Source organism: Ostrea edulis, chromosome 8 (assembly GCF_947568905.1).
Source record: "Ostrea edulis chromosome 8, xbOstEdul1.1, whole genome shotgun sequence".
In the NCBI taxonomy this organism is placed as follows: Eukaryota; Metazoa; Mollusca; class Bivalvia; order Ostreida; family Ostreidae; genus Ostrea; species Ostrea edulis.
The window spans coordinates 64,168,844-64,193,156 of record NC_079171.1 but is presented as its reverse complement, the minus strand read 5'-3'; the positions used below and the strand labels follow the sequence as shown (position 1 = coordinate 64,193,156).

The following is a 24,313-nucleotide window of genomic DNA, read 5'->3' as shown; positions in this document are numbered from 1 at the left end:
TATTAACTTTTAGGAAAACCAAGAGGTTTGTACTGACTCTTAAAATTATAATATAGACTGTGCAAAATCTTGTCAATCTTTAAGAATAGGTATACTTGTACCCTCATCCACATCTGAGCAGTGTATGTATTTTACAACGGTGTTCATGTGACATTAAATAGAGAATTTCAATTATGAACTTATGGTTCAGGCTCATAAAAATTATGAAGCAATTTCACAAGGGAGTGAGGGGGGGGGGGGTATATATATCTGCCAATGAAATAAAATATGAGAACACCAGATAATATATCCCTACGGATCTATACTAGAATTTGCATGATCATTTAGTCAAGCTCCATACTGATGGTTCATTCACTGCAAAATTTTGAATTATATCAAAGAACATTGATCTTTTCTCCAACTTTTAATACCAATCAAGCACAGGCAATATGCATCGCTTGGGGTCGAATTTATTATTAAAGAGTACTCTTTAATAGTAAATTCGAACACAAGTGATGCATATTGCCTGTGCAATCAAGGTACTTTACATGTACATCAGATATGTACATTTCCACTCAAACCACTTGTATACAAGAATGGAACCAGCTGAACATGAGCCAGGTTATATATTATATATTTGCTTCCTACCCCTTTGATTCAGTACTGTGTAAGGAAATATACTATTGAGTATATATATATTTTAAAAAGAATAACAAAGAACAACAATTTTCATTCATATTTTATTCAACATATATATACACAGGTTGATAACAATGGCTGATCTGCATATAATGACTGCTAGTTATTGGCTGGTATGCAGTGAAAGGGAGCTAAAAAGGAGTAAAAAGTTCACATCAGCCAGGTGAGAATTAATTTCTTCTTTTTTGTGTGTTATACATATGTAATTCTTTTCTTTTGCTGCTTCAAATCTTGTGTATTTGAAAATTTTCAGTCTAATATTTGGCAATGCTATAGGTAGTGTGGTTTAAATAAACCAGTGTTAAGGAATATCCAGTAATTACATGACATCATGAGAGTTTGGCATACCGACATTCAGATGATTAATGATGAAACTGAAGACCTCAAGTGAAAGGTATGGAAAATTATCCTGTTCCCATTAACCTGAAAAAGAGGAGGGATGCCACAATATTGATAATAGACTTTTTGTCAATTTGAGAAGCAAAGATGTAAAAAAGAAAATAAGATAAATAAATAATGCTGAAATTATAATTCATGTATTTGTTAAAAATACTGTTCACTGTACATACATGTATATTTTTTTAACTTATTTGGAAATACATGAAGTAATTCATATTAAAACTGAATGTATGAGTTTTCATGATTTTTATCAATAAAGCTTACCATATGTATTGTACATATATCTGATTTCCCCTACACATTGCAGTCACATGAGAGCTTGCTTGCATTCAGAGATCTGACATCATGTATAAAGCCGAGTTAAACAACTTCAAAATCTACCCAACATGTTTTAAATGAAGAGAAAAGATTCTTCCTAATTTCTTTTTTTTCCTTTCAATTTTGTTCATAAATTTATATTTAAGTCAATTCACCTTTTTCAAACTTTTGATGCATATGACGGATTTCCTCTGTATTGCTATATCTATCAGGCCCAGCACAATCTCTATATTTAGCTATATAGTTTTATAAAGCTATTTCAAACAGCTTCATTAAGCTAGTTTCGATTAAATTTCTTAAGTGCAATGACACATAACAATATACATCTTCTTTGAACTAACCACAACACTATTCTAGGTATAGATCATATGTCATTTTAAGAATTTTCATGAAAAGAGAATTTCTTTTGTATTGATAACTGTCCACTGCCTTATGTGTGTCGAAGCTTTGATAAGTATATGATGACTTTACAATGTGGAATCTGTAACAACTTAATAATCCTAAACATTTGACAATTTTGAATCAAAATTCTTCCTAAGGTACATAGTTTAAGAAGCTTTTTTTGTTTACAGTGTGTTGTTTCAAGTACAAGGATGAAATATTTTCACTTAGAAATTCAATTGTTATGCTTTAAAAATATATTTGATAGAAGATTTGAAATAGTTATATCAAGCAATTTCAATTAGCTTTAAAAAGCTATATAGCTTGATTAGCATATTTATATAGCTAATTATACTAGAGATTGTGCTGGAGCAGTCTATGAGCACATAATTGAAATTATGTTGCTGAAAGGAATAATATTACCTTAATCATGATCAGATATATATTTTGTTCAGTGATATAGATATGAGCAGTAATCACAAATACCTACTGGATTGTGAAAAGTCAATAAAATGACTACAACAATAAATAGTCATGCTAAAAATTCTTCCAATTACATGAGTATATCATTAGAAGTCAAACTCCAAAGACTTAATTTGTAACACAAGTATTAGTTGATAAATAATTATTTTCAAATTCAATCTAATTAAAATTATATCTTTGATCCGCTCATGCAATCGCTACACAAAGGACTATACACCAGTTGCATAACAAGTGCAGTCTTTTCTTAGAGATCAGCTGAGCATAGTGAAAATTCAAGTAAATTAAAAGTCGAATCAATCTAATTAAAATTAGATCTTTGATCCGCTCATGCAATCCCTACACTTTGTGTAGCGATTGCATGAGCAGATCAAAGATCTGATTTTAATTAGATTGTTTCAAATTAGACAGCATATTGACTATACCCAAGTAGATAATTTTATCCTCACTCACATATGGCTATACCATTGCACTCAGAAACCCAGTCTAATTCAATCTAAACTAGCTTTAAATAATAAAGCCATTTCAAATACCTATAATATTATAGCTAATCTATTACTTTTCACTGTGTATTGTCATTATCTATATTTTATATCAATAATTATCAGGTCCAGCCCAAAGACTATTTCTACCTATGTAGCTACTTATAGCTACCTAGGTATTTAAACCTACTCCAGGTAGCTATTTTTACCTACGTTTTCCTTTACTTGCATTTCCTGGCCAAACGCATGGTGTGTACCAAATTTCTTGATTCACTTATACTGACAATGAATACCACAAAAATATTGGACAAAAAAATGATTACTTTCAAATTTGCATCAATAACTGCACCCACTTCCATTCTCTAGGAACTTAGGATCAAAGATACATGATAAGAAGTCTAGAATGTTTTACAAATCTTTATTAATTTTAAAGTTAACATTCATGCACTCTTACATTAAAAGTTTTTGAGTCGATTTTTCATGCAATTTCCTCTACATTTTCCACCCTCGTAAAGTATTTAAATTTAAACTCCGAATTTTGTCATGCACATGCACAACATGATACATAAAACGACTGACCTGTTTAAAAGATGTGCCTTAATTATTATTTATTTATATCTTTAAAAACATGTAAAAGTAGGTACTTTAAGTAGCTTTAAATACCTAGGTAGCTATTAATAGCTACGTAGGTAGAAATAGTCTTTGGAATGGACCTGGTTATATATGTTACATGTTTATGCCCATTTTGGCCCTGATTTGGTAACGTAAATTCTATTTCACATAGGCCCTATAGACTGTACTGGACCTAATGCCTGCTTTATGAAGCAGTGCACATTGTGTTTTGTTTAATCATATATATATATATATATATATAATGTCGTCATAATTTTCATTTTACCTGTTTGACAGGTTTCAGTGAGTCTAATACGTTCTTTTCCTTTACCCCTCCGGTTACTAGACAGCTGGGCCTTGTGTGAGTTACACGACATCGTCTTCTTCTGTTCTTGACGAAGTCTTTCGTTGTATTTCGTAGATCAATAGTAGCTTATCAAACGCTCATAAACAAATATGTACCGCATACACCCCAAACTATTAAATGTGTATTTCAATTTCATGATGATCGACAAAATTAAGCCTAGGCCTAATACACGAAGTGTCAACTGTTGGTTTACAAAGGTAAAACAACGATAAACCGGAAGTAACCCTGTGGAACATTTTTGACGCGGCGTGACTAAACACAGAATAAACACTGTGTTCCGGAGTAACTCGAAACACGGCTATTCATATTCAAAATACGAAAGACCTAGGCCTACCTTAAATAGTTCAGTGAACCAAAGCTCTAGATAAGGTGGGTATTAATGTAAACACTTGTTGAATTTTACCAAATACGCATTTCAGTTGAAAATCATGCGTACAATTATGCATTAGCGAATTTAATTACGCTTTACACCCCCAAAGTAATGCGTACTTGTGATACATGTAGCATGATAAAAATACGAATTATCTATTCATATGAATGAGGTTAGCCCAAGGCTTCATCATACATGAAATAGCGCTATGAAATGTATTTTGATGACAATCAGAATTTATAGGTCAGAATTATTTTTAAAAGTATGTCATACTTCCAGATCAAGGTCACACTACATCGGATCACATGAAAGATCTTGCCGAAGGAACATACATACAGTCCACTCCACTGATATTGAAGTTGGTTATATTGAAATATTGGTTATATTTAAGTTAAAATAAATCCACCAGTAGCAATATTTGTGTAGTTCAAGATTGTTTATATTGAACTTTGGATATAATGAACAATTCAGGTCGGTCCCCTTGATTTCATTACATCCGGAGTAGACTGTATATACGAAATAATGAAAACCCTAGCTTAAATAGTTCAAGAGATATTTTTATATCAGTATATAAACCTTTGATCCCCTATTGTGACTCCACCTTACCACCGGGGGGCCATGATTTGATCAAACTTAAATCTGCACTATGTCAGGAAGCTTTCATTTATCTTTCAACTTTTCTGTCCAAAAGGTTCTTGAGAAGATTTGCAAAGATTTTCCCTCGATATATTCACCTTTAAAACTTTTATCCCATATTGTGGCCCCACCCTACCCCTGGAGGCATGATTTGAACAAACTTGAATCTGCACTATGTCAGGAAGCTTTGATATAGATTTCATATTTGATCGGTCAACCGGGTTCGATCGCCGATGGCCAGTTAGCTCAGTTGTTAGAGCGCATATGTAATGACTAGAGATTCAGGGGGCGCAGGTTCAAATCCTGGTCTGGTCCAATGCATTTTCTCCCTTCTTGTTACCTTGCACGCTGCATGTATACCAGCCTCTGGAATTGACAGGTGAAAATACCTGATTAACATCCTGGGTTGATGTCTTCAAGTGTGAAGACATTTAAGGAGGGAGGAATGTAGCGCTCAGCCGGGTGCGATCGCTGTTGGCCAGTTAGCTCAATTGGTAGAGCACCTGACTAGAGAATCAGTGGATCAAGGTTCAAATCACGGTCTGATCCATAGCATTTTCTTCCTTCCTGTTTCACATTCGACATATTTTTGTAACACCCCCTCAGTTATGATATTGTGTCTACAAACTTGAATACACGTATCAACACTTCGTGCAAGTTATGTCCCTTGACCGCCATCTCCTGGTTAAACATTGTATTTTCCTACGTGGGCCTTTGTAAGATTATCTTAGGCCAAAAAAGTATATGTTGGTCTCCACTTTCCCTGCCTACCCTAAAAATTTCTGCCGACCCTAACACACTTTTTTCCATTCTCACAGATTTTTGCAAAATGTCATCACTACAACAAGAGTATATCTATTAAGTTATTTATTATGCACAAATACTAGTCAGATTCCAAAACCCAGAAACAGTTTTTGTTTATAGTAGAGTGAAGAAATGTATTGATTCATTATATAAATTTTATTTCATTAATACTAAATAATCAATTTATTGTATGCATAGTAGAATACTAAATCATTAGAAAATTATTCAACCTATAAAATCAACAACAAAAAATACAAAAACAAAAAAAACCTACCAACCGACCTTTTAAAATTTGGGAGGTGAAAGTGGAAACCAACATATATTTGTTTTTGGCCTTACCTGTAGCTTTGACACAAATTGTTATTTTTCCATCAATTGCAGTCAACTACCATTTTGGGTGGGGGCGACCCATTGATATAATTTGTATGAGAGCTTGATAATTACTTAATATTCACAGTAATATCATCTTATATTTGGTAAGCTAAAAAAGGAAAACTTAGTTTTTCACTGATTGACCTTTGGCTGACAGTCCAGATCCCACAAAGGGACGTAACTCGTGGAGAAGTGTTGGTACGTGTGTAGTAATTAGTGCTATAGGGACCGTGGATATCGGCCTGGATAGCTCAGTGGTTAGAGCACCTGACTAGTAATGCAGGGGTCCCGGGTTTGTTTCCCGGTCAGGCTTTCCTTTCTCCTTTAAATACTACACGTGTATAGATCTACACTACATGGGGATGATTGTAAATACTACACGTGTATAGATCTACACTACATGGGGATGATTGTAAATACTACCCGTGTATAGATCTACACTACATGGGGATGATTGTAAATACTACACGTGTATAGATCTACACTACATGGGGATGATTGTAAATACTACACGTGTATAGATGTACACTACATGGGGATGATTGTAAATACTACACGTGTAGAGATCTACACTACATGGGGATGATTGTAAATACTACACGTGTATAGATCTACACTACATGGGGATGATTGTAAATACTACACGTGTATAGATCTACACGACATGGGGATGATTGTAAATACTACACGTGTATAGATCTACACTACATGGGGATGATTGTAAATACTACACGTGTAGAGATCTACACTACATGGGGATGATTGTATTACGACTTATAATTGTGTATCATTGTAGATTTTGAAAACATTTCTATTGATTTTTCCACTACAATTTTTTATATTCAATACTTGACTAAGGCCAACGATAAAAATTGTTGAGTTTCCGCTAACGTTCCAGAAAAAAATAGGGTAGGTAGGTAGGAAATAAATTTTATTTTTTTTTTTAATTTTATTTTTTCAAAGTATGCAAAAACATTGTAAACTCGTAACAAGTGTAGTATAGGAAGGAGTAGAAAATCTTTGGTTGTACCGGGAATCGAACCCGGGACCCCTGCATTACTAGGCAGGTGCTCTAACCACTGAGCTATCCAGTCCGTATAGCCCTAATTACTACATTCCTCCCTCCTTAAGATCAATTATAATTTTATAATTGTCTTTCAATATCAACCCAGTTTCTTTTCGCCCCTGACAACCCAACCTGCATCACCAGGGGTGGTCAACGGCACCAAATGTAGTATGGGAAAGAGACAATCTTTGGCTGGACCCCTGCATTTCTAGTCAGGTGCTCTAACCACTGAGCTATCCAGGCCGATATATCCACGGTCCGTATAGCCCCAATTACTGCACAAGTTAAATGTTCTATTGAATGTAAAACTTATACGGTACCAATTTTGATGCACCAGATGCGCATTTCCACAAATAATGTCTCTTCAGTGATGCTCAACCGAAATGTTTGAAATCCGAAATAACTATGAAGTTTTAGAGCTAAATATAGCCAAAAACAGCGTGCCAAAAAAGTGGAGCCAAATTCGTCCAAGGATAAGAGCTATGCATGAGGGAGATAATCCTTAATTTTGAAATGAATTTCTAAATTTTATAACAGCAATTAAATATACATCCGTATTTTCAAGCTAGTAACGAAGTACTTAGCTACTGGGCTGTAGAGACCCTCGGGGACTAACAGTCCACCAGCAGAGGCCTCGACCCAGGGGTCATAATGTAAAACTTAAACGGTACCAATTTTGATGCACCAGATGCGCATTTCGACAAATAATGTCTCTTCAGTGATGATCAACTGAAATGTTACACTTTCAAAATATAAATTTTGCTTAAATTGCATTGCAAGTAAACTTTCAATCATAACATTTCACCCGTTATTGGCTGAGGATTATTTCCAGATGTTTTATAAGAAACTATATTTTTCAATGAAACATATCTAGCATAAAACACAAAAGTTAACTCCTCTATGCCACTATGCTCTACAAGTACCAGATATATTGTTTCTACATTTAGATTGGTTGTCATAGGTCAGGAATACTTCTAATGTATTTTCACAATCTAAATGGAACAAGGGTAGGAAGACAGTCTGGGCAGATCCCACTTATCCTAATGGGATCCAACTCTCTTCCAGCTAAAACTTTTAACCGGACATAAATTTTTATTTTAAAAACAATCTGCACATCTTTTTTTCCTCTCGGCTCTCACCAGCCATCAACAACTTGAATGCGCTCACTGCTTTATTTGCGGCCTTTTTCATAGTGTTTTCAGTTAGAACTGCAGCAGAAACCAAGGATGTGCATACAAATTTGACAGACTGGACATTCATGTCTGTCACTCTGCATCATGACCTCCATATAAAACTAGGGTCCCCGTGTATACACAGTAATGCCCGCTGAAACGATAGCATAAGACTGTGCATGGCTTTAAATAGCCACTGTCTAAAAACAACATAGGAGTTGGCAATTTTAACAAAAGAAAGTCTTGTATGAAAACATGACACTTGGCAGAGTCTCTCGACTGTCTATTAACTTCAATTGTTAAATCACCGTTGCGTGAGCACGCATGGAGGTACTAGCCACTAGGTCAACCATCATCCATGCTGTTAGTTAGAAACATTATCAATGTTGTTTAAACGCTTGACACAATACCATGCAGTTTTGTATATCATTAAAGCGTTTGAATGACTTCATCTCAATGTCTAACTAAAACGAAAACCAAGAACCGGGAATATATTTTTTCCGGGAAAATGACGATTTTTTTTTTAAATATCGAAAAAAAATTCTAGGGTCGGGGCTATAATTTAGGGTCGGTCGGGTTAGCGGAAACACAACACATTTTATCAGTGGCCTAAGTCTTGAGACACCTATTTATAAATGCCCCCTGTCAGTCTCTGGTGATGGCGTGCATAAATTTAAAATTCTGTCATCCTGCAGGCCTAACTCCAGAGATTAATCCACTGGGAACAGTAATTTGGTCTCTAATAATCAATATAATACACCGTACCACCCCTAATATAATACATACACGTTCAGATATCTACATTAGGTTACTTTAACAATGACCCCCCCCCCCCCCAAAAAAAAATATCCTCATTCATGCAACTCAGGTAAAGGAAAATAACCATCAAAATAAATAGTACCTACATGTAACAGTAATTTTTGCTAAGTACCTTCAAATATCCCTAAAATAAGCTCTCTTTCTGACCATGCTGCTTCGGCATCCATTTTCGTTTTCACTGCGTCTTCTGCTTCAGCAAGAAAGATAACTCTTGTTTTTAACAACCGTACATTCTCGGAACTTTCCGAAACATTCCCCGGGAAAGGCCGAGTGAAGTTCCGATTGATTACCGAGTTTGCCGGAAAGCTGCAAATCAGAGGCGGATAAAAAAAATTCCATAAGAGAACGCGGGAATTTAAGACAAAGAAATGGCAAAAATGATATGTTTAACCAATGGCCGGGTGGTTCGTGGTCGGGTACAACTTCTGTACCCTGTAGATCCGCTAATTTAAATTTTCTAGCAGCTAGAAAATTCATACAAAGCAGCCCCTCCTCCTGGGCGGATCCAGGATTTTTGAAATGGGGATGGGATTTCTATCAGTCATTTCGATTTACAAAGGGGGGTGGTCCTTCCTCAAAATGCGTCATTTTTACGGTTTTTTAAAGCAATTTTTTTCGAACGAAGGAGAGGTTCCATCATGCAATCCCCCCCCCCTCTCTCTCTCTCTCTCTCTCTCTCTCTCTCTCTCTCTCTCTCTCTCTCTCTCTCTGGATCCGTCACTGCAAAGTTTAAGCGTGCATTTCTAATCGTTAAATTGTGGGGATCAGGGCTAGATTAGGTCCTCAGTACCCCTTGCTTGTCGTATTTATGATGAGACCACATAAACCGAGGTCCGGTGTCACAGCAGGTGTGGCACGATAAAGATCCCTCCCTGCTCAAAGGCCGTAAGCGCCGGACATAAGCCTAAATTTTGTAGCCCTTCACCGACAATGGTGATGTCTCCATATGAGTGAAATATTCTCGAGAGGAACGTTAAACAATATTAAACCAATCAATCAATCCTCTACATTTTGTTCACCCACCCCATTGTGTATCGGGTGTTGCTAAAACGCAGAACGGAAAATGAAACAGAAGACAGAACGGAACAGAAAATATTGTATGCAATAATGTTATGAGGAGGTCAGCAGTTTGCAAATTAAAAGGTTTATCATGAACAAGGGAAGCAATATTAATAAAGAAAATATAATAATGATAAAAATAATCATACTGAAAAAGAATCGAATTTTCAAATTTTATATCCAACGAAGAAAAGACCCTCCCCCCCCCACCCACCCCCCACCCACCCCCCAAAACAAGATTTGGGGGGGGGGATTTTTTAGCACTCTAGTTTTCCCTTTAGCTCCTACAAGTTTATTGTCATTTCGATTTTCCAAAATTTCGGCTTTACTGAAGAGACATTATTTGTCGAAATGCGCATCTGGTTCATCAAAATTGGTACCGTATAAGTTTTACATTCTAAAAGTTAAAATAATTTTTTCAATAATTTTCCCCAAACATAGCCTTCTTAAATCGAACTTGCTATTATTCGTAATTTAGTTCTACACCTGGTATAATACATGTATTTATGTATAACAAGTTTTAAAGCGAGCGAGCCCGGTGTGTATAAAGGATATGGGATGACTTTATGTGAAAGTTCGTACATTTACCGACATCCTGCGGATTAGTGTTGAACCCGAAGAGATACAACGGGAAAGAAAGACCGAAACAGAACCTGAAAACTAAGATGAATTTTACGATCCATAGTATGAGAAATTAACATATATGAACTAGCTAAAAGATTAACAGACAATTTATGCTTGAATGGAATTAAAAGGTCGTCTCATTATTAATCTAAATATTAAGATACAAGTATTTAGTTTGCAAATGAACTGCCAGAAGTCCTCCCTATTTAGGATTGGAGTGCTGCAGTCACAAAGTCTCTGTATGAAATAATATATTACACACAACATGTTTAACTTGCTGATTTAACAAGATCCTAAATTGTCGTTATATACATACCACACTCCCTGTTGTAGGTACACACACACACTGTATTATATATATACATACCACACTCCCTGTTGTAGGTACACACATACACTGTATTATATATATACATACCACACTCCGTGTTGTAGGTACACACATACACTGTATTATATATACATACCACACTCCCTGTTGTAGATACACACACACATACACTGTATTATATATACATACCACACTCCCTGTTGTAGGTACATACACTGTATTATATATACATACCACACTCCCTGTTGTAGGTACATACACTGTATTATATATACATACCACACTCCCTGTTGTAGGTACATACACTGTATTATATATACATACCACACTCCCTGTTGTAGGTACATACACTGTATTATATATACATACCACACTCCCTGTTGTAGGTACACACATACACTGTATTATATATACATACCACACTCCCTGTTGTAGGTACATACACTGTATTATATATACATACCACACTCCCTGTTGTAGGTACACACATACACTGAGTATATATACATACCACACTCCCTGTTGTAGGTACACACATACACTGTATTATATATACATACCACACTCCCTGTTGTAGGTACACACATACACTGTATTATATATATATATATATATATACCACAATCCCTGTTGTAGGTACACACACTGTATTATATATACATACCACAATCCCTGTTGTAGGTACACACATACACTGTATTATATATACATACCACACTCACTGTAAGTGTTGTAGGGACATACACTGTATTATATATACATACCACAATCCCTGTTGTAGGTATACACATACACTGTATTATATATACATACCACACTCCCTGTTGTAGGTATACACATACACTGTATTATATATACATACCACACTCACTGTTCTGGGTACACACATACACTCTATTATATATACATACCACACTCCCTGTTGTAGGTACATACACTGTATTATATATACATACCACACTCCCTGTTGTAGGTACACAAATACACTGTATTATATATACATACCACACTCCCTGTTGTAGGTACACACACATACACTCTATTATACATACATATCACACTCACTGTTCTGGGTACACACATACACTGTATTATGCGTGAAATTACATGTAGATGTGCTTTAATAACTTTTTTGCCACCCCGGGGCTGGGGGGGTTGGGTGGGTGGGGGATATTGGTGGTTATAAAAGTACGCTTGTTCTTTCCATTTTCTACCCATAGGTTTCGCTGCTCGCTATCACATCTGTCAATGGTGACATTTCAAAATTCTTGTAAAATTTGTACATTCATATACAGACGTTTAACCTATAGAATGAGAATTCTTCTTAACTTCGCTTAATCAATAAATTATTTATGATGCAGAATTTTAAAATAAAATTGTTTTACTGCTTGTAAACAAATTCCCACAATTTAGATTTTAATCATAGTAATGTATTTTCTTCCGATTTTTTTTTTTTTTTTTTTTTTTTTTTTTGTGTGTTGTCGTCGCTACATCGATCAATCTTAAATTATGTTCCGTTTTCCGTTCCGTCTTCCGTTCCACGTTTTAGTAACACCCTCTTCAAAGGGGATATAGGCCAATCCGAAAACATGAGTTATCTTTCCTTGATCCGGGACGTAGTACGCTTGCGTAAGAGTAGTGTAAGACTTCCGGGTAGTATATTCGAGAAGCGTCATTATCAACATTGCAGAAGGCTACAAATATATTGCTGTATAATTTTACAGTAGTACATTCAGCGATAAAAGTTCTGCCACGATGTACGTCTAGGTATGTCGGACTGACGCCTCTGGATTTTTGAAAAAGTCCATCTCATTGATTGGCGAGTATAAAATTTATCCCAACCTGTACTTGTAAGTGAGAGTCCACTGACAGATTTCCAGCTGACTACTCACAAACTTTATACAGTTTCAAATACAAGTATAACCATAAATAATTAGTCGTCAGAAACCATCTTTAAACTGACATTTACACTTACAATTGTTTTGAAAATAAAATAACTTATACTAGTAATTGAACGCCCTGAATTTATAGTTGGCAAGAGTGTGCACCTGTAAATACAGCCATTTGGGGTAAAATATTTGGAGTTTTACTCAAATTATATTGTAAATTTGTGGCGAAAAGGGGGATCTAAATCTGTCATTGCAATTTCTGTTATGACACGATACGTATATATAATCACTTACATTTCAAGGGGACTAAAACGAATAAAAGAGGGAAGATAGAGAGACGTCAAAAGCATTCTATTGGGGGTTAAACTTACCTTCCCCCAAAGAGTACATTTGAGAATATGGCAACACCCCCCCCCCCCCCCACCTCACCCCCCCCCCCCCTCGGGATCACACAGGTCTATGAAAAATAATTTATATCAATCGAGCAATATTGAATAAAATTAATTTTTAAAAAAATATTTAATTACCTATTTTTCTGCATTTTAAACATATCAGTTGATATTTTAAAACAACTCCAGCCTCATGCTGCAGTGTACAAATGATTTGCACACAGAATGAACATGTCCAGGTATTTTGGAGAAAGTTACCCAAACATTGCAATTGGTTTATTTTTGAAAGAATCGATTGGTAGTGGTGGAATAATTTTAGCCCTGATAAAACAATGAGAGCGTTGATTTCCTAATTTAATTGATTTTTGGTTTTTTTTGGAAAAGGGGGGGGGCATGTTATGCAAGATCTTTGCACGTGTCGATCCTCGTAAAAACCCGAGCTTTGAGTTGATGAGATGCCATCATCTCTTGAGAATCAGAAGTTCTGTTCTGATTTCATACAAAATAATTATGTCAGTCGTTATTGGAGACATTTGTAAACAAATGAATGTCTGCGTGATTTTAACCACCCCCACCCCCACCCCGAAAAATCACAGCCGACTCGATCAAGAAATTCGTTTTTGTTTCCATTAACATTTTCTTACTCTCTCGTACAAATGATTTCAACTGTTTACGATTTTGAACAACACCCATACTAATATAACTCTTATAATATATGCGCAGTCTGAGTGTGTTACTACCCGGAAGTTGTCATATTCACACTAAATGTAAGAATACAAAGAGAGATAACTCACGTTTTCGGAAAGGCCTATAATCACAAAAATACGAAAGTCGGGTGGGGTCATTTAAAAATCTTCTGAACAAGAACCACAGGAACAGAAAAGCTGAAATTTACATGAAAGTTTTCTGACATAGTGGTGATTAAAAGTTGGTTAAACTCATGACCCCTGGGGTATGTTGGGGCCACAATAGGGGATCAAAATTATACATGCCGATATATCGGAAGATTTTATAATGACATGATGTGTAACAACAATTTTACATCATTACCATGGTTACAGACCTTGAATGTGTAATGACACGATATGTAGCGATGTGACGTCATATACACGAAACAACCATTGGGTGTAACAGTTTGTAAAAATGTATGCACATTGTAGTGCAATAATAAACAGGTTACATACCTACATATCTGTATATTAGATAGGACACACATACCTACATATCTATATATTAGATAGGACACACATACATACATATCTATATATTAGATAGGACACACATACATACATATCTATATATTACATAGGACACACATACATACATATCTATATATTACATAGGACACACATACATACATATCTATATATTATATAGGACACACATACATACATATCTATATATTATATAGGACACACATACATAAATCTCTATCTATTAGATAGAACACACACATACATACATATCTATATATTACATAGGACACACATACCTACATATCTATATATTATATAGGACACACATACATAAATCTCTATCTATTAGATAGAACACACACATACATACATATCTATATATTACATAGGACACACTTACATACATATCTATATATTAGATAGGACACACATACCTACATATCTATATATTAGATAGAACACACACATACATACATATCTATATATTACATAGGACACACATACATACATATCTATATATTAGATAGGACACACATACCTACATATCTATATATTATATAGGACACACACATACATACATATCTATATATTAGATAGGACACACATACTTACATATCTATATATTAGATAGAACACACATACATACATATCTATATATTAGATAGAACACACATACATACATATCTATATATTAGATAGAACACACACATACATACATATCTATATATTACATAGGACACACATACATACATATCTATATATTAGATAGGACACACACATACATACATATCTATATATTAGATAGAACACACATACATACATATCTATATATTAGATAGAACACACACATACATACATATCTATATATTAGATAGGACACACATACATACATATCTATATATTAGATAGGACACACACATACATACATATCTATATATTAGATAGGACACACATACATACATATCTATATATTAGATAGAACACACATACTTACATATCTATATATTAGATAGAACACACATACATACATATCTATATATTAGATAGAACACACACATACATACATATCTATATATTAGATAGGACACACATACATACATATCTATATATTACATAGGACACACTTACATACATATCTATATATTAGATAGGACACACATACATACATATCTATACATTAGATAGGACACACATACACATATATCTATATATTACATAGGACACACATTCCTACATATCTATATATTACATAGGACACACTTACATACATATCTATATATTACATAGGACACACATACTTACATATCTATATATTACATAGGACACACATACATAAATCTCTATCTATTAGATAGGACACACATACATACATATCTATATATTAGATAGGACACACATACCTACATATCTATATGAATACATACATATCTAAATATTACATAGGACACACATACCTACATATCCATATATAAGATAGAACACAAATACACATATATCTATATATTAAATAGGACACACATTCCTACATATCTATATATTAGATAGGACACACATACATACATATCTATATATTAGATAGGACACACATACTTACATATCTATATATTACATAGGACACACATACATACATATCTATAGATTAGATACGACACACATACCTACATATCTATATATTACATAGGACACACATACATACATATCTATATATTACATAGGACACACATACATACATATCTATAGATTAGATACGACACACATACCTACATATCTATATATTAGATAGGACACACATTTTTTTTTACACATCTGATCTAGGACAGCAACTTTTTTGTTTTTTACAAGATAGGGCATAAGGTTTTTCAAAAATGGCAATACGGAATTCACCGGTCCAAACCCTCAATAAAGACCCACCGGTCCCTTGGGCAGTGAGAAATAGTGACAGACAATTAAGAGAAAAGATCGAGATTCCACCCCGGGTTCCCTGATTCCCTATTGACGGAATAAACCAAGATTCAACCTCCGGGTCCCTTAACTCTCTAGTGACGGACCAGACTGAGATTCAACCCCCGAGTCCCCTAACTCTCTAGTGACGGACCAGACTGAGATTCAACCCCAGGGTCCCCTAACTCTCTAGTGACGGACTAGACTGAGATTCAACCCCAGGGTCCCCTAACTCTCTAGTGACGGACCAGACTGAGATTCAACCCCAGGGTCCCCTAACTCTCTAGTGACGGACCAGACTGAGATTCAACCCCCGAGTCCCCTATCTCACTAGTGACGGACCAGACTGAGATTCAACCCCCGAGTCCCCTATCTCACTAGTGACAGAACAGACCCAGATTCAACCCCAGGGTCTCCTAATTTTCTGGAGACCGACCAGACTGAGATTCAACCCCCGGGCCCAATGATTCTTTATTGAAAGACCAGACCTACACCCCCCCCCCTTTTTTTGAAATGTACACGTACATATGATACGCCATGTGATGTTAACAGATTGGGAACACTGACTTCCCCACATAGTATATAGAAAATCTCCCAAAAGAAATAAAAAGTTCATCAGTCACAATCAAAAGCTGGCATGTACAGGTGTATGAGGGAAAGTTGATTAAGTTTAAGATTGTCATACAATAATTCAGACCTGGAGGAGGGGTATAGTGCTAAACGTAATATTCATGTTGGAGATTGTGAAAAAAATTAACTTTGAGTGTACTCAAACACGGGAGGATAACTCTTAAAAGTATGTAATGTTGTGTACTCAAACACGAGGAGATAACTCTCATAGTATGTAATGTTGTGTACTCAAACACGGGAAGATAACTCTCATAGTATGTAATGTTGTGTACGCACACACGGGAAGATAACTCTCATAGTATGTAATGTTGTGTACTCAAACACGGGAAGACAACTCTCATAGTACGTAATGTTGTGTACTCAAACACGGGAGGATAACTCTCATAGTACGTAATGTTATGTACTCAAACACAGGGGAAGATAACTCTCATAGTATGTAATGTTGTGTACTCAAACACGGGAAGACAACTCTCATAGTATGTAATGTTGTGTACTCAAACACGGGAGGATAACTCTCATAGTACGTTATGTTGTGTACTCAAACACAGGGGAAGATAACTCTCATAGTATGTAATGTTGTGTACTCAAACACGGGAAGACAACTCTCATAGTACGTAATGTTGTGTACTCAAACACAGGGGAAGATAACTTTCATAGTACGTAATGTTGTGTACTCAAACACAGGGGAAGATAACTCTCATAGTATGTAATGTTGTGTACTCAAACACGGTATGTAATGGTGTGTACTCAAACACGGGAAGATAACTCTCATAGTATGTAATGTTGTGTACTCAAACACAGGGGAAGATAACTCTCATAGTATATAATGTTGTGTACTTAATTACGGTACGTAATGTTGTGTACTCAAACACGGGAAGATAACTCTCATAGTACGTAATGTTGTGTACTCAAACACGGGAAGATAACGCTCATAGTATGTAATGTTGTGTACTCAAACACAGGGGAAGATAACTCTCATAGTATGTAATGTTGTGTACTCAAACACAGTATGTAATGTTGTGTACTCAAACACGGGAAGATAACTCTCATAGTATGTAATGTTGTGTACTCAAACACGGGAAGATAACTCTCATAGTATGTAATGTTGTGTACTCAAACACAGTATGTAATGTTGTGTACTCAAACACGGGAAGATAACTCTCATAGTATGTAATGTTGTGTACTTAATTACGGTACGTAATGTTGTGTATTCAAACACGGGAAGATAACTCTCATAGTACGTAATGTTGTGTACTCAAACACGGGAAGATAACTCTCACAGTACGTAATGTTGTGTACTCAAACACAGGGGAAGATAACTCTCATAGTATGTAATGTTATGTACTCAAACACGGGGAGATAACTCTCATAGTATGTAATGTGTACTCAAACACAGGGGAATAACTCTCATAGTATGTAATGTTGTGTACTCAAACAGGGGAAGATAACTCTCATAGTATGTAATGTTGTGTACTCAAACATGGTACGTAACATTGGCGAACTAGAAACCCCGACCTTTATCGCGATATTCATCGATATGGCGTATAAAGACATTCCCTAAATAGCACGAATCATGATTACATTGAGCTTGATTTAATAAAAAAATCTGTCAGGTAAAATGCAAATGTTATATTTAATTTTAGCATAATCAGGCTTCCATACACCATTAGAACATCCGGAGCACGGTTTGCACAGTGTTGTGCAATATTCGCGTCCGATGGTGTGATAAGGTGACCCCTCTCATAACTACGTTGAAATGGTTATCAGTATTCTCCAACAGAAATACACAGGTGTTTGATTAGCGGTAAGTAAATAGATAACAGTTAGATACTATTGACATTCATGTCACGTCCATATCTACACCTAGGATGAAGTATGGAAGCGCATCGCAACTTAAGGGGTTTTATGAGAACGCTTTGATAAACGTTTAGAGCCTGTTCAGAATATGTTTACAAAATGCTTACAGCATGTTTATAAGTTATTTAGAATATATTTAGTGTATGTTTACAATATATTTACAGCATGTTTACAGTGTATTTACAGTATATTCACAGTATATATACAGTATGTTTACATTATCTATACATTATGTTTACAGTATATTTTCAGTATGTTTACAGTGTTTACAGTATATTTACAGTATGTTTACAGTAAGGAATATTTGAATGATACTATACTATATTAATTGAGAGTTGATACCCACTATTGTTTCATTTTAATTCCAGAATTGTGTTTTCATTTTTAAATGCTTATGTTCATTCAAAACAAAATTGAGGACTCAATTTAATTGAGATTTTATACTTACGTAAAGATTATTGATTAATTTTCATTACATAATTGTTTTTCCTTTTCGAAATGCCTACTCAACCAAAGGTTTGATTTCAATGTATGTTCAGGGAATATTCTGATCTTTGAAACTTTTAAAACTACGATAAAGAAACCTTAAAGGGGTTTGTGGGGTATCAGGAAAATGATTAGATAATCAAACTACCATCTAAAATCTGTGAATAATTGTCTTATTGTATCAATGTTACGAGGAAGAATTTTTAAAGGCGTTTTGTGATTAGTCACAAAAATGATTATATATCTAAAATCCAGCTACCATTTACATTCTCTGATATATCATCTCATTTTTGATATGTCATAAAGATAGCGATAATTAACCCTGAATGTGAAAAGTTTTGACTGTTTGCAATATTTTTTAAACATTTTTATCATGAAGAATAAAATGCATCAAATTTTCTTCTATTTGACATCGCACCTGCTAACCGGATGTGACGTTAGTCTTATAGAGTATTGGTAACTTGTTATCAATAATCCCTCCTTATCTCAGAGGAACGTCATGTTGACCTCTATTTTACACGTCTTTATCTAAGGTAATTGTTTCTGTAGTTTGTTTATGTCGATTTATAATAAGGCTTGGGAAGATTACAGAAAAATTTACAATTTCATGCAAAGATCTCAAGAAAAATAAAATCAATACAGCAGACAAACCAATTCAGTAAGGGATTGATAATTCATTTGTTATGTTGAGAGTAATTCGATTATTCATCCTGTCTATGGATGTTTCGCCTATAGAATAGTGGTGATACTTTCGGATAAAGCCATGAAATATTTGTATTTAGGAAGCTTATTTTCGTAATTATATAGGCATATGTGGGGTCATTAATATATGTTTGGTCCTTTATTCTCCAGGACACAGCAGTATCTTGTTTCGATCTTCACTCAAATCACTTGATCTTTGTTTATGTCATTCCGTTCTCATTATCAACTATTCGTTCTCATCTTGTTTTGTTCTTGACTCAAACCGTTTGTTTTTTATCTTAGATCATTACGTTCTCGATATCAGGATATAGGGCTCACGGCGGGTGTGACCGGTCGACAGGAGATGTTTACACCTCCTAGGCACCTAATCCCACATCTGGTGTGTCCAGGGATCCGTGTTTGCCCTACTATCTATTTTGTATTGCTTATAGGAGTTATGAGGTTGATCACTGTTCGGTATCTTCGCCTTTCATAAATCGTTCTGTCTCATCTTGTTTTGATATAACTCGTTCCATCGGTAGTTAATCAACAACCGAAGAGCTGAATTTCATATTTACCCCTAATGTAAAAAGTAAATCAGAACAACAGAGACTGGAGACTATCCTCCTATCGTTAAACTCGATACTGGCTGCTCTTAGAATGAAATGTGAAGATAACGAACAGTGATCAATCTCATAACTCCTACAAGCAATGCAAAATAGAGAGTTGGCCAAACACGGACCCCTGGACACACCAGAGGTGGGATCAGATGCCTAGGAGGAGTAAGCATCCCCTGTCGACCGGTCACACCCGCCGTGAGCCCTACACCCTGATCAGGTAAACGGAATTATCCGTAGTCAAAATCAATGTGCCAAAAACGGCCTAACAATCGGCATGAAACACGTCAGACAGCATTTGACCCAATGATAGAATGTTTCAGGGTACTATCCTGTTATTACAGATGAAGGGTTCAGAAACAGAGAACTTGAGAAACGGCGATATCGCTGAGCATGATGACGACACAGAAACAGACAGCATGCTGGTAAAAGACACTGACGAGAAATTGTGCAAACGTGATGATGGAAATGCTTTACAGAAGAAAATCAGGAACGATCCACCAAAGTTGACTACAGGCTCGAACTCCAGAAAAGATGAAGAGAAACTATGGATCCGCCTGAAGAACGACAAACTCGTCAGAACGAAATACATATTGACTACAGCGTACATCGTGTCATTCCTAACATTAGTAAGTCAAACGTTACTCAAAATCAAACTATAACATCGTGTCATTCCTAACATTAGTAAGTCAAACGTCACTCGATATCAAACTATAACATCGTGTCATTCCTAACATTAGTAAGTCAAACGTCACTCGATATCAAACTATAACATCGTGTCATTCCTAACATTATTAAGTTAAACGTCACTCGATATCAAACTATAACATCGTGTCATTCCTAACATTATTAAGTTAAACGTCACTCAATATCAAACTATAACATCGTGTCATTCCTAACATTAGTAAGTCAAACGTCACTCAATATCAAACTATAACATCGTGTCATTCCTAACATTAGTAAGTCAAACGTCACTCAATATCAATCCTAACATTAGTAAGTCAAACGTCACTCAATATCAAACTAGAACATCGTGTTATTCCTAACATTAGTAAGTCTAACGTCACTCAATATCAAACTATAACATCGTGTCATTCCTAACATTATTAAGTTAAACGTCACTCAATATCAAACTATAACATCGTGTCATTCCTAACATTATTTATTTAAATGTCACTCAATATAAAACTATAATATCGTGTCATTCCTAACATTATTTATTTAAACGTCACTCAATATCAAACTATAACATCGTGTTATTCCTAACATTAGTAAGTCTAACGTCACTCAATATCAAACTATAACATCGTGTCATTCCTAACATTATTTATTTAAACGTCACTCAATATAAAACTATAATATCGTGTCATTCCTAACATTATTTATTTAAACGTCACTCAATATCAAACTATAATATCGTGTCATTCCTAACATTATTTATTTAAACGTCACTCAATATTAAACTATAACATCGTGTTATTCCTAACATTATTAAGTTAAACGTCACTCAATATCAAACTATAATATCGTGTCATTCCTAACATTACTTATTTAAACGTCACTCAATATCAAACTATAATATCGTGTCATTCCTAACACTGGTAAGTCAAACATCACTCAATATCAAACGTTAAGATCAACTTATTTATATGTAGCCCACGTTGATTTAAAACAATTGATTATACACAGAACGTGCTCTTTGGCATCACATCCAGTAAGTGCTCTACCAAGCCCCTATCTTTGCTCCTCACGAAAATGTTAACAGCTGTGAAGGAAAAACTTCAAACTTAACAGCTTAACTTAACTTAACATTCTTAACTGAAACTTAACATTCCTCACGATAAATTAAAGACTAGACTTTTTGACATCATAGACAGTTGTTTCTTCAACAAAAACGGAAAACGGAAATACTCATATCTAGTGATCAGTCATTCAAAAACTTACTTTGTTAAACACCACTCTGATTCCACGCACAAGTACTTTGAAGTTGAAATAAAAAATATGCTAGAGTTCCTCATTGACAATATCTTCGTGGTCTTTGGTGATCAGGTCTTCCAACAGTCTGTTGGAATTCCCATGGGCACGAATTGTGCTCCTTTGTTAGCTGACCTGTTTTTATATTCATATGAAGCAGAATTTATTCAAAAACTTCTACGTGAGAAGAAAAAATCTCTCGCTGTGACCTTCAATTCGACTTTTAGATATATCGATGACGTTTTGTCTATTAACAATGATAGCTTTCATTCATATGTCGATTTGATATATCCCTGTGAACTCGAAATAAAGGACACCACAGGGTCGTCCACTTCTGCTTCATACTTAGATATTTTATTGAAAGTAGACATTAACGGCAAACTGACAACTCAACTGTATGACAAACGGGATGATTTCAGCTTCTCCATTGTCAACTTCCCACATTTATGTAGCAATATTCCATTATCACCTGCATATGGTGTTTATATATCTCAACTAATTCGATATGCAAGAGCTTGTTCTGGGTATAGTCAGTTTTTAAATCGAGGTAAGCTACTGACAAACAAGTTGATGGTACAGGGATTTCAACAGTCTCGATTGAAGTCAACATTTCGCAAAGTCTATGGTCGTTATAACGATCTAGTTCGTCAATACGACATCGCATTGGGTCAAATGCTGTCTGACGTGTTTCATACCGATTGTTAAGCCGTTCTTGGCACACTGATTTTGACTGCGGATAACTCCGTTTACCTGATCAGGATATGGGGCTCACGGTGGGTGTGACCGGTCAACAGGGGATGCTTACTCCTCCTAGGCACCTGGTCCCACCTCTGGTGTGTCCAGGGGTCCGTGTTTGCCCAACTCTCTATTTTGTATTGCTTGTAGGAGTTATGAGATTGATCACTGTTCGTTATCTTCCCCTTGCATCAATACAAGACTACCTCCGTTTTATTTAACAGTTATCCAAAACCCCGTGATCCGCCTCTTGTAGCAATCCGGAATTCGCTATCATGAAATAATCAAATTAGAACAAATACTCACGTCTCCCCATTAAAAGATACGTTTTTTACTATCGCCGTCAAAGGAATTGTATGTTTGTCGTGTATTTGCATCAAAATTTGATCATTAATCTCTGAACAGCTTTCTTTGTTTAATATATATATCGATAAAATTGAGAGTACCAGTAAATATATATCAATGTAGATTGTAGACACTCTTTCTTTGTTAAAATATATATCTATAAAATTGAGATTATCAGTAAACATATTTCAATGTAGATTGTAAACGCTCTTTTTCTATTTGTAGGGCTGGGTTGAGGGTCAGCTTGGCCCCACATTTCCAGAACTTAGGGAGATTGCGCACACAACACTAGAAAAAGGCTCCCTGTTCTTTACAATGGTTACTGTGGGTTATCTCCTAGGCTCTATTGTCATGGGTTACCTGTTTGATAAACGAACACTGAACAGGGACCTACTGATGTTTCTCGCCACATTCGGGTACGGCGTCGTCACGGCCATCGTTCCATGGTGCGGAAAATACGAGGTTATGGTTATTATTCATGTCATCAAAGGAGCTTTTGGAGGCGCACTAGATACGTGTAAGTAGTTAGTAAGAATTGTAGGCACACTAGATATGTGTAAGTAGTTAGTAAGAATTGTAGACACACTAGATACGTGTAAGTAG

The 24,313-nt window shown here is 35.4% G+C and overlaps 1 protein-coding gene and 2 long non-coding RNA genes across 8 annotated transcripts in view; 2 read left to right on the top strand and 1 right to left on the bottom strand.

The window, feature by feature from the left end:
* The window catches only part of LOC125662708 (uncharacterized), a 1,146-nt gene extending 140 nt beyond the window's left edge, over nucleotides 1-1,006 (top strand). Inside the window, exons 1-3 of the long non-coding RNA XR_008797749.1 lie at nucleotides 1-25; nucleotides 743-841; nucleotides 955-1,006. The exon at nucleotides 1-25 is cut by the window's left edge and continues 140 nt beyond it. This is a non-coding gene — a long non-coding RNA (uncharacterized LOC125662708). The remainder of the gene's footprint in view (nucleotides 26-742; nucleotides 842-954) is intronic.
* LOC125662707 (uncharacterized) lies at nucleotides 706-3,977 on the bottom strand. Its single transcript, XR_008797750.1, has 3 exons — nucleotides 3,637-3,977; nucleotides 1,027-1,101; nucleotides 706-809 (listed from the first exon to the last, which is right to left on the bottom strand). It is a non-coding gene; the product is annotated as an uncharacterized LOC125662707 (long non-coding RNA).
* An 8,147-nt stretch (nucleotides 3,978-12,124) lies between these two features.
* LOC125660925 (sodium-dependent glucose transporter 1A-like) overlaps nucleotides 12,125-24,313 on the top strand; it is a 210,509-nt gene continuing 198,320 nt past the window's right edge. For 2 of the 6 annotated variants that reach the window (XM_056146651.1, XM_056146646.1), the window contains exons 1-4: nucleotides 12,125-12,789; nucleotides 18,659-18,819; nucleotides 21,001-21,285; nucleotides 23,936-24,227. In XM_056146651.1, the coding sequence (XP_056002626.1) occupies nucleotides 21,001-21,285; nucleotides 23,936-24,227 (577 nt within the window). In that variant the 5' untranslated portion in view covers nucleotides 12,125-12,789; nucleotides 18,659-18,819. Of the gene's footprint in view, nucleotides 12,790-18,658; nucleotides 19,892-21,000; nucleotides 21,286-23,935; nucleotides 24,228-24,313 lie in introns of all 6 variants that reach the window. The other 4 variants (XM_056146650.1, XM_056146648.1, XM_056146647.1 and 1 more) reach the window with 3 other exon arrangements.